This window comes from Cnephaeus nilssonii (assembly GCF_951640355.1).
Source record: "Cnephaeus nilssonii genome assembly, chromosome: 19".
Taxonomy (NCBI): domain Eukaryota; kingdom Metazoa; phylum Chordata; class Mammalia; order Chiroptera; family Vespertilionidae; genus Cnephaeus; species Cnephaeus nilssonii.
Genome location: NC_137090.1, coordinates 40,635,652 through 40,645,306, shown reverse-complemented (window position 1 = coordinate 40,645,306; position 9,655 = coordinate 40,635,652). Strand labels below are relative to the sequence as shown.

The following is a 9,655-nucleotide window of genomic DNA, read 5'->3' as shown; positions in this document are numbered from 1 at the left end:
AAGTGGAAATCATTCAGAGAATGGGGGCTGGTTAGATAAGCACAATGTCCACTCCAACAGGTCATCATCAGTTTAAGGATTTGGAGTTGGCAGCACAGAAACAGACAACAGAATGGGAGGCAGGCAAAATTAGGGTGTTATTATTTGAAAAAGAGGAAGGGTGCTGGACAGGCAACACTACTTACAAATATCCACTAGTTATTTCATAGGCGGACCCAAAATGAATTTATTTAACCCACGTGAGGTCGTAAAGAGCAGAGAAAAAGGGAGTGTGACAGGAAGGTGAGAAGTGAGAGTGGGTCCAAACAATGTGGCCTTCATCAGGTCTGCTGGTGGGAAATTCTTATTAGGAATGTGAGCGAAGACTTTAAGGAACAAAATAGTAATGACACAAGAATAAACACACAAGCAAACGATATAATAATAGAGTCCAGAAGTAGATCCAAGTGTCTATGATGACTTCATATATCAAGGGTAGCATTTACTTAATTATTTTAATTATTTATGTATTCATTCATTCATATATTCATTCATTCATTCCAAGGGTAGCATTTAAATTCCACTGGGAACAGTGTAGTTTATTTAACAAGTGGTGCTGCATAACTGGCTCTCCATCTGGCAGAAAACAAAGTTAGACTCTAGTTCATACACACACAAGGCTACGTTCCAGCAATATTAAAGGTTTAAATTAAGAAGAAGAAAAAAGGACATGAGAATATTTGGTTGGGGAATGAGGGAAACCTTTCTAACCCAGAACCCGAGCGTGCAGCCGCTCTCATTCCGCTGCTTCCATTGGTCCCTCGTGAGCAACGTCCCTGGACATCCAGCCAATGAGAATTGAGCATGGGCGGCGCACTCGGCCAATAGGGCCAAAGCGGGAGATTTGAAAGGGCCTCGGCCGGAGCGCGGCTGGGGCGATTCAGTCGTTTGCCAGCGGCCAGGAGGTTGGCTGTGCCACGGGCCTCAGGTGAGTTGACCTCTTGCGCCGGGAGAGGGCTGGCGAGCAGGAGGATCTGGGTCCGTTGGGCGGGCCCGCGCGCCTCCGACCGGCTACTGTGCGCTCCGGGGCAGAGAGAGGGTCCTGGAAAGGGGTGGGGCGTGTAGCAGGGCCGGGCCGACGGGGCCTGCGTCCGGGTGCGCCCTGAGCAGTCTGCGTGTGGACCTGCTCCCTTTCTCCAGCCCCAGGCAATCGCTTCCGGCTAGATCAATCCGACCCCTCCCTTTCTCGCTCCCTCTTTTTTCTGCTTCTCACGGCTCTGTTTCCCTTTCCCTCCTCCCCCTTTCCCTCTAAGGATGTCTCAGAAGGAGAACGCCTGCCCGTGGCCCTACGGCCGGCAAACGGTAAGGGCTTTTCCTACTTACCCTCCCCCAACCCGCATGGTGAGTTCCTGCTTGGAGATTTGAGGTCCTGCAGAAGGCGATCTCCTAAGCACTTTCTTTGCCATTATGCTCCAAGAGTTTGCTGGTGGCACTTGGTCTGGTTATTTGCAGCCACGTCCCGTCAAGTGTTGCCAGCTTTGAATCGGAGGACCTCTGGGCTTAACCTACTTGTTATACACAAATGATAACTGAGACTGAGCAGCCAGGGTCGGCCCTTTAGGCCAGGATTACCAACCCTTGTCCTGAAAGAAACAGGCTCAATAGTTTGGAATTTATTTTTAAAGACTGGTGTGAGATAAGGATCTAAATAGATTTATTTTCCAGTTGTTCCAACACCTTTCATTGAAGAGTCTACCTTCTGATTTGAAATGCCACCTTTATTATTATATTCAGTTCCCACATCTGTGGGAGTCTGTTTCTCGACTCTATTTTGTTCAACTTGCTTATTTGTAAATTCTAGACTCATATCACTGGGAACAGGTTTTTAGGGCCACTGAGACTTTCTTCCTCTCTTGGCTAAAGAAGGAAGGAAGGAAGGCATCACACAAGCTTTGCTCAATGTGTGGGGCTTGGGTATCCTGGAGGGTCCATCTGTCCCCTGGCCCACCAGCTCCCTCCCTCGTGGAGTACTGAATGAGTCTGTCAAGAGTAGAGGCTGAATGAGAAACCATTGTCACTTCTACAATGGTCACTCCCAAAAGGAAGTTGTGTATATTACCCACAATTTGAAAGTGAGTAGTGGTCCAAGGTCATCAGAGTATTCCCTCAGTGTCCCTAAAGTCTGTTGTTGCAAAGGGGTGAAAACTGGTATTTGCTGAATATTCAAGGCATCCAGGACCTTATCCAAACCTTAATAGACTGAGATTTTTTTAATAAATGGTACAGTGTATATATTTTTGTGTCTTTAAAATTCATGTTATTACATATATCAGAAGTTTATTCTTTTCCATAATAGTTTATTCTTCTCCAGTGTAGTGGTTTGTTAATGTGAATATACCATAGTTTATTCACACATTGGGAGACATTTGGGTCGCTTCCAGGTGTTGACTATTATGAATTAAGCTGTTGTGACATTTTTTGTGCATCTCATTATTGATTTAGAGAGAAAGATCTATGTGAGAAATGTCTCTTGGTTGCCTCCCACACATGCCCTGACCAGGGATCAAACCCACAACTTGGGTATGTGCCCTGACCAGGAATTGAACCTGTCACCTTTTGGTGTACAGGATGACGCTCCAACCAGCTGAGCCACACTGGCCAGGGTTAAACTGAGATTTTTAGGGGACTGAGAATGTCTCTGTGCGAAAACGCCTTGAATTCTGGATGTTCATCACCCTAGCCTTCTACTGCCCCCATGGCCCCGTGGGGTGGAGAGCTGGGTGAATCGGTCAAGTTATGCGAGTTATGAATAGGACCATAGAGGCTGGACAACTTCATGCTTGAGAATGTGGTGTGGGCCAGGCCAAAGAGGTGAAATGTTAGGTATTGGGGTAAGTCCTTTGCTCCTTATCTTAAGCTGACTTGGCTTGTTAATTAAAAACCCATTCATATGGGGTTCTGAGCAGATTATTGGAGCTGAATAGCAATATTGAGGTTTCATTGTTCCTCTCTGAACTGGGGTTGGGTGGGTGGGGGGTAGCTCCATAGCAAGTATGACATGCTGCTTGCAGCACATTCCAAACTGGTCACTGGGACAAAGGCATCCTCAGAGCTCCCTGTGCTCCTCCTCAGGCTCAATCTGGCCTGAACACCCTGCCACAGAGAGTCCTCCAGAGGGACCCTACCACCCCATCTTCGCTTGTCCTCATGAGCCGCTCCAATGCCCAGCCCACAGGTAACCGGGACTAGGAGAGGAGGATTGCCTGAGGGGACTGGAGTCTGGGAGGGTACAGGGATGGAAATGTTCAAGGACAGCCTCCATTTACCCGTTCTTTTCTTAGCTGCCCCTGGCCAGAACAGCAATGGGACACCCAACTTAATGTAAGTGCCCAAGCCGTGGGGTGGCAAGAGTGAGGGTGGGACAGGGAACAGGTGGGAAATGAAGGAGGTGGAAGCTAAGGTCAGGAGGAACAGGGAGGCAGCAGGAAGGCCTGATCTATCGTCAAGTCCCTTGGAAGAGAAGCGGGCTGAGGAGCAGAGAGAAGGCAGACACCTCAGGTGGCCCCCAAACCCTTGCTCAGGTGCCCTCCCCCCACTCTCTACTCAGGCGGTCCTTCACAATCGATGACTTTGAGATTGGGCGTCCTCTGGGCAAAGGCAAGTTTGGAAATGTGTACTTGGCTCGGGAGAAGAAAAGCCGTTTCATCGTGGCGCTCAAGGTCCTCTTCAAGTCTCAGATAGAGAAGGAGGGTGTGGAGCACCAGCTTCGCAGGGAGATCGAAATCCAGGCCCATCTACAGTATGGTCACTGCCCTCTGAGCCAGAGCCCCTCTGCTCCCTCCCCCAGCTCCTCTCTCAGCCCCGCCTCATCCAGACTGTTTTCCCTGCTGCTGTGGCCACTGAGCCCCACTGAGCTCTCAATTGCAGCCAGAGCCTTGAATCCAGAGACCTGTCTCCAGTTCTCCCTTACCGCTTCCAGCCCTGGTGTCCCCCGCCTGCTCCAACTCTGACCTATACGGGACCTGTCATCTTTCCCATTTCCTTATGCCCGCATGTGGCCTGAGGCCTCTATGTCTCTTCTCCCAGGCATCCCAACATCTTGCGTCTCTACAACTATTTCTATGACCGTCGAAGGATCTACTTGATTCTGGAGTATGCGCCCCGCGGGGAGCTCTACAAGGAGCTGCAGAAGAGCCGCACTTTTGACCAGCAGCGAACAGCCACGGTTGGGAAGGGGTGGGCACCTGGGACGCCCACAGTGGGCCCGAGGCTCGGGGGATGCTGCTGGCAGCTGGAGGTCCGCCCTTGTCTGACCGCCTGTCATTGGCCTTCCCAGATCATGGAGGAACTGGCAGATGCTTTGACGTACTGCCACAAGAAGAAGGTGATTCACAGAGACATAAAGCCAGAGAATCTGCTCTTGGGGCTCCAGGGAGAGCTGAAGATTGCGGACTTTGGTTGGTCCGTACATGCCCCCTCCCTGAGGTATGGTGTGCCAGGAGGCCAGCCCTGGGTGAGGCTGGGATGTTCAGCTCTTGCTACCTAGAAACATTTGGGTTTGTCCTCGTGTAAATATATAGACAGACATAGCAATGTCTTTACAAAAATAGGAGACTCGGTTTTGTTGCCCAGATTTCTTATTCAGTCTATTGGGACCCTCTTGCCATATTGAGAATACTCCCACATCATTTTTAATGGCTTCCTAGTGTTGCACAGTAGAGCTATAATGTGATTTATTTAAGCAGGACATGCTTGATGGACATTAAAGTTGTCTCCAATTTTTCCTTTAATTCTAAGGGGAGTGTTGCCCTCTCATCTGATTATTTTAAGACACATCCCTCAGTTTGGAAATGCTGGGGCAGTGTATAACCCCACCTCTGGGGCACTGGTTTATAGCTTCACCCCACTGCTACCCCACCAGCCCTGTCGGACCAGGGTTTGTTGCATCCCTGTGCGTCCTGGGGTCTTGGCTCACCGTTGTCAGGCAACTAGGAAAGGAGAGGCCATTTGTCTCTGGGATCCCTGCCCACTGCCCCGCCCCACCCAGGAGGAAGACAATGTGTGGCACCCTGGACTACCTGCCTCCAGAGATGATTGAGGGGCGCACGCACAATGAGAAGGTGGATCTGTGGTGCATCGGAGTACTCTGCTACGAGCTGCTGGTGGGAAACCCCCCCTTTGAGAGTGCTTCACACAATGAAACTTATCGGCGCATCGTCAAGGTGCGAGGGCTGACCCAGGTGTCTGGCTGGGGCTTTGTGCTGGCTGCAGGGCTCAGGGGCCGGGAGTGTGAAGAACATAGCTGTGGGGCCTAGCTCTCCCAATAGAATGAGCGGTCAAGGAAAAAGCAGCCAGGATGAAACTAATGGGTCCTTTCTTCTCTCTCTACCTCTGCAGGTAGACCTGAAGTTCCCCCCTTCTGTGCCCGTGGGAGCCCAGGACCTCATCTCCAAGCTGCTCAGACATAACCCCTCAGAACGTCTGCCTCTGGCCCAGGTCTCAGCCCACCCTTGGGTCCGGGCCCACTCTCGGAGGGTATTGCCACCCTCGGCCCTTCAGTCCGTCCCCTGAATCATCCGTCATTTTACTCAGTCTCGTCTGTATGTCTGTATATGTGTAGCTGGAAGGAGGGGTCTCTGGCTGTTCCCTTATCTGTCTCCTACCTCCTTTTTATTTAATAAAGGCTGTAGCTTTTTGTAATGATGAGTGCAGGTGTTAGAGGTGGAGACTGTGCTGGGGATGAAGCTGTCCCCGATGGGAAGAGTTGCCCAGGGATGCCCAGGATGGGCACTGGATTCCTGCACCCTGCCCTCAGCTCTGACACCAACCTGGTCAGCTCCCAGCCACCTTGTCCCCACTGCCTTTTCTTTCCTCTGCTCTAACTCCCAGGGTCTCGGGGTGCTGGGACCTCGGCTGTACTCTCCTAAGCCTGACGTCTGCCCACCTCTTACTTTTCACTCTCAATTGTCTGACCTCTAGTCTTTCTCCTGGTTCAGCCCCTGCCAACCTGGGAGCCACTGAACAGAGCTGCTGCCTAGCAGTGGTGTTTTCTGTTTGTTTTACGGCTCTGGTCAGGCTCTAGCACAAGAGTGAGTAGAAGCAGCACTGATGGTGTCTCATTCCTGACTAAGGTTTCACTGTTCAGGATGATGTTTACGGTAGGTTTACCCTCATTTTGCAGTTAAGGCAACTGAGACACTTGATCTGTACAAAGTCACACAACTAGTAAGTGGGGTAGCCCAATTTTAAAACTCCGCATTTAATGGAGTAATGGTGTAATGCTGCCTTTTCACAGCAAACACATTTATTATGTATATATAATATATATTGAAATATATATGTATACGTATACATGGGTATACATATACATATATATATTTCACGGAAGTGGAGCAAGAATTTGTTTCTGCTGTTACTAAGTATAGCTTAAAAACCTTTATCAGGTTAAGGTAGGACTAGTCTCTCTCTACTATGCAAAGGGTTTGGTTTTTTTGTATCAGGTGTTGACTTTCATCAAATGTTTTTTCTGTATTGATTATTTGCTCTTTCAATCAATGTGGTGAAATACATCAATAAATGTTCTAATCTTTACTTTATCTCAGTTTTTTGTGCTGTATTCTATTCCCAGAGCTAGAGTACCAAAATGCCACCAACTTGGTGTTCTAAAACAACAGGAATTTACCTTGGCAGCTCTGAGGTCCAAGATCAAGGCACCCATAGTACCATCCTCCCTTTGAAGGCTCGAGCGGAAAATCCTTGCGGCTTCAGGTGGTTCCAGGCATTTCTTTTTTAATCCTCACCCAAGGAAATTTTTTATCCCATTGATTTTTTCTTTTCTCTCTTTTTTTTTTTTTAATATGTTTTATTGATCAGCTGCCTCCTGCACACTCCCTACTGGTTATGTGCCCGCAACCAAGGTACATGCCCTTGACCGGAATCGAACCTGGGACCCGTGAGCCCGCAGGCGGTTGCTCTATCCACTGAGCCAAATCAGTTAGGGCTGATTTTTTATTTTCAGAGAGAAGGAAAGATAGAGAAAAATATCCAAGTGAGATTGGTTGCCTCCTGCACGTGCCCCGAGGGCTCTGGTGGGGGAGGAGCCTACAACTGAGGTAGCTAACGTGATCTGAATCAAACCTGGAACCCTTCAGTCCGCAGACCAATGCTCTATCCACTGAGCCAAACCAGCTAGGGACTCCAGGCATTTCTTGGCTGTGGTTACGTAACTCCAATCTCTGCTCCCATCTTCACATGGCCTTCCCCTCCTCTGTCTCTGTCTCTCTCCTGTGTCAAAAGCACACTACTCATTTGATCTGTAGCCCACCCAGATAACCCAGGATGATCTCAAGGTCCTTAATTACATCTGCAAAGGCACTTTTCAAAAAAACTGCACATTCATAGGTTCATTAGGATATAGACATATCTTCTTGGGGGCCACCATGCAATCTGCTACACATGCCCATAGAGAAACAACTGAATGATGTTATAAGGCTCTTTTTCTTTTTTTTTTAAAGCAGCCTGTTCACCCTATCCGGTTTGGCTCAGTGGATAGAGCATTGGCCTGCAGACTCAAGGGTCCCAGGTTTGATTCTAGTCAAGGGCATGTACCTTGGTTGTGGGCACATCCCCAGTACGGAGTGTGCAGGAGGCAGCTGATTGATGTTTCTCTCTCATCCATGTTTCTAGCTCTCTGTCCCTCTCCCTCTCGTAAAAAAATCAATAAAATATGTTTAAAAATAAAGCAGCCTGCTCATTTCTCTTTTCCCTGAGATAGCCAATTCCAACTCTTTTTGCTATTTTTTGTTTTATTTTGCTCTTAGTATTTACTATCTATTTCCAAACCACAGGCTTCTGTTGCTATTTCATAAATCTTCAGTTTTTGGTATTTATTACCTATTATTTACCAGCTATAAAATTTACGGATTGAACTCTTTTACCCCTCTGCCACTATGTATTTGTTCACAGGTTCTGTCCTTGCATCCTTCTGATGTAGTTACATCATACTTTTGATTAGATTTATTCATTTGACAATAGTTATTGAGTGTTTCAACATTCCAGGCTCTCTTTTAGAGGCTGGAGGTCAAGCAGTGAATAAAAGAGGAAGAAATCCTCTAAGGCCCTGGGCTTTGCAAATCTAGAGGATCAATGTCCAGTGTTTGTATTATCATGAGATGCTAGCCAAGATGACTCATGTGGCATTCTAGTATTTTTCTTGCTTGTACAGCTTTTGACAGTCCTTTATTTGCTCATTTTCCTATGTATAGATCACTAATCCATCTCCAAGTTCTCCTTCAGTGTGAGCACTTTAAAGCTATCAACATCCATCAAAGTGTCATTTTATTGCATCACACAGGCCTGATATGGAGTACAGTATTTTGTATTTTTCAGGTCTCAATATTCTCTAATTACCATTATGATTTCTTCTCTGATCCAGGAGTATTTCAAAAGTGTTTCAAAAATTCCAAACACATGGACTTACCCCTACCTGAGTCCATGATGATTTGTTGAGTTACTAAATTAACCCTGGCTCTAGCATCGTCCAGTACACACACACACACACACACAAGTTGCAGGTTTGATTCCCAGTCAGGGCACATACTTAGGTTGCATGTTTGATCCCTGGTCAGAGCCTCTCGATGTTTTTCTCTCACATCACATTGATTTTTCTCTCTCTAAAAATCAATTTTAAAAAATCCTTGGGTAAGGATAAAATATAAATTCATGAACCCTGGTGTCCTTGGCCATTTTTCTATTATATGTGTCTTTTGCTAGTTTACTTGTAAAGACAAGGGATATTAATTTGTCATATACTTTGCCAATATTTTTTTCCTTTGTCTTTCAACAGAAAGTTTAGAGTGGTTTTCTTTGTTGGCATTTTCAGTTTTATGTTGTCAAGTCTACCATCTTTTTACCTTATGGTATTTGACTTTTGATTTTTCTCTGAAAAATCACCCCAAACTTATAAAAAAAATGCACCTCTGTCTTCTTTCAGTACTTTATTTTTCATTTGAAATTGTGATCAAAATGGAAATTCTTTTTGTGTAAGGAATGAAATAATTGTTTTTTTGTTTTAGTTCAAATACCTGTTCTCATACTAAATTCCCATATACAGGAATTTCAGTTTGTAACAAAAAATATGTTCATTTATGGGGTAGCAGGGAAAACATGGGCCTTTAACAAGACACTTGACCCTGATTGCAGCAAGACTCATTCTTCTCTAGCTCCTGGCACTGTGTAGTACAGGCCTTTTGGGCCAAAAATATTTTATAAATATTGAAAAGAGTATTCCAAAGCCTCACAGACAGTGTGCATATGTGTGGAAATATGAGTCACATCAGACATCCAGGAGTGACCAACAGTTTGTGACAGTGACAGGCAAACAGGAGGAGAGAGCCCTTCCTGGGAAGTGAGCCATTTTCCAGCAGCCTGATGCAAGAAGTGGCAAACTACCTGTCAAAGTCCGGGAAGTCATTAATTAAGGCTTCGCAGGCCATATGGCCTCTGCTGAAACTACTAAACTGCCATTGTGGCCAAAAGCGACCACAGACGGTACATAAATGAGTGAACATGGCTGTATGACAAAATTTTATGGACATTACAATTTGAGTTTCTTATAATTATGTGAACCTTCAACCATTTAAAAATGTAAAAAAAACCTCCCAAATTATACTTTGAC

General features: G+C 46.4%; 1 protein-coding gene across 2 annotated transcripts; it reads left to right on the top strand.

Moving 5' to 3' along the window:
• The first annotated feature begins 863 nt into the window (after nt 1–863).
• On the top strand, nt 864–6,749 carry AURKB (aurora kinase B). Of its 2 annotated transcripts, XM_079797538.1 has the most exons (9): nt 864–967; nt 1,293–1,341; nt 3,112–3,214; nt 3,321–3,360; nt 3,587–3,778; nt 4,066–4,204; nt 4,316–4,464; nt 5,027–5,201; nt 5,377–6,746. In XM_079797538.1, exons 2-9 carry the CDS (start codon nt 1,294–1,296, stop codon nt 5,548–5,550), a joined length of 1,020 nt encoding a protein of 339 aa, XP_079653664.1. In that variant the 5' UTR covers nt 864–967; nt 1,293; the 3' UTR covers nt 5,551–6,746. The 2 variants fall into 2 exon arrangements, with proteins under 2 accessions (XP_079653664.1, XP_079653665.1); XM_079797539.1 differs by lacking the exon at nt 1,293–1,341 and having other exon boundaries at nt 5,377–6,749.
• The last annotated feature ends 2,906 nt before the right edge of the window (nt 6,750–9,655 follow it).

What these genes read in the sequence shown, in the direction of transcription:
- AURKB (XM_079797538.1), top strand. Translation starts at nt 1,294, where the DNA reads ATGTCTCAGAAGGAGAACGCCTGCCCGTGGCCCTACGGCCGGCAAACG. An exon ending in CTCCAATGCCCAGCCCACAG is followed by an intron (nt 3,215 to 3,320) that starts GTAACCGGGACT and finishes TTCTTTTCTTAG; the next exon opens with CTGCCCCTGGCCAGAACAGC. An exon ending in AATGGGACACCCAACTTAAT is followed by an intron (nt 3,361 to 3,586) that starts GTAAGTGCCCAA and finishes CTCTCTACTCAG; the next exon opens with GCGGTCCTTCACAATCGATG.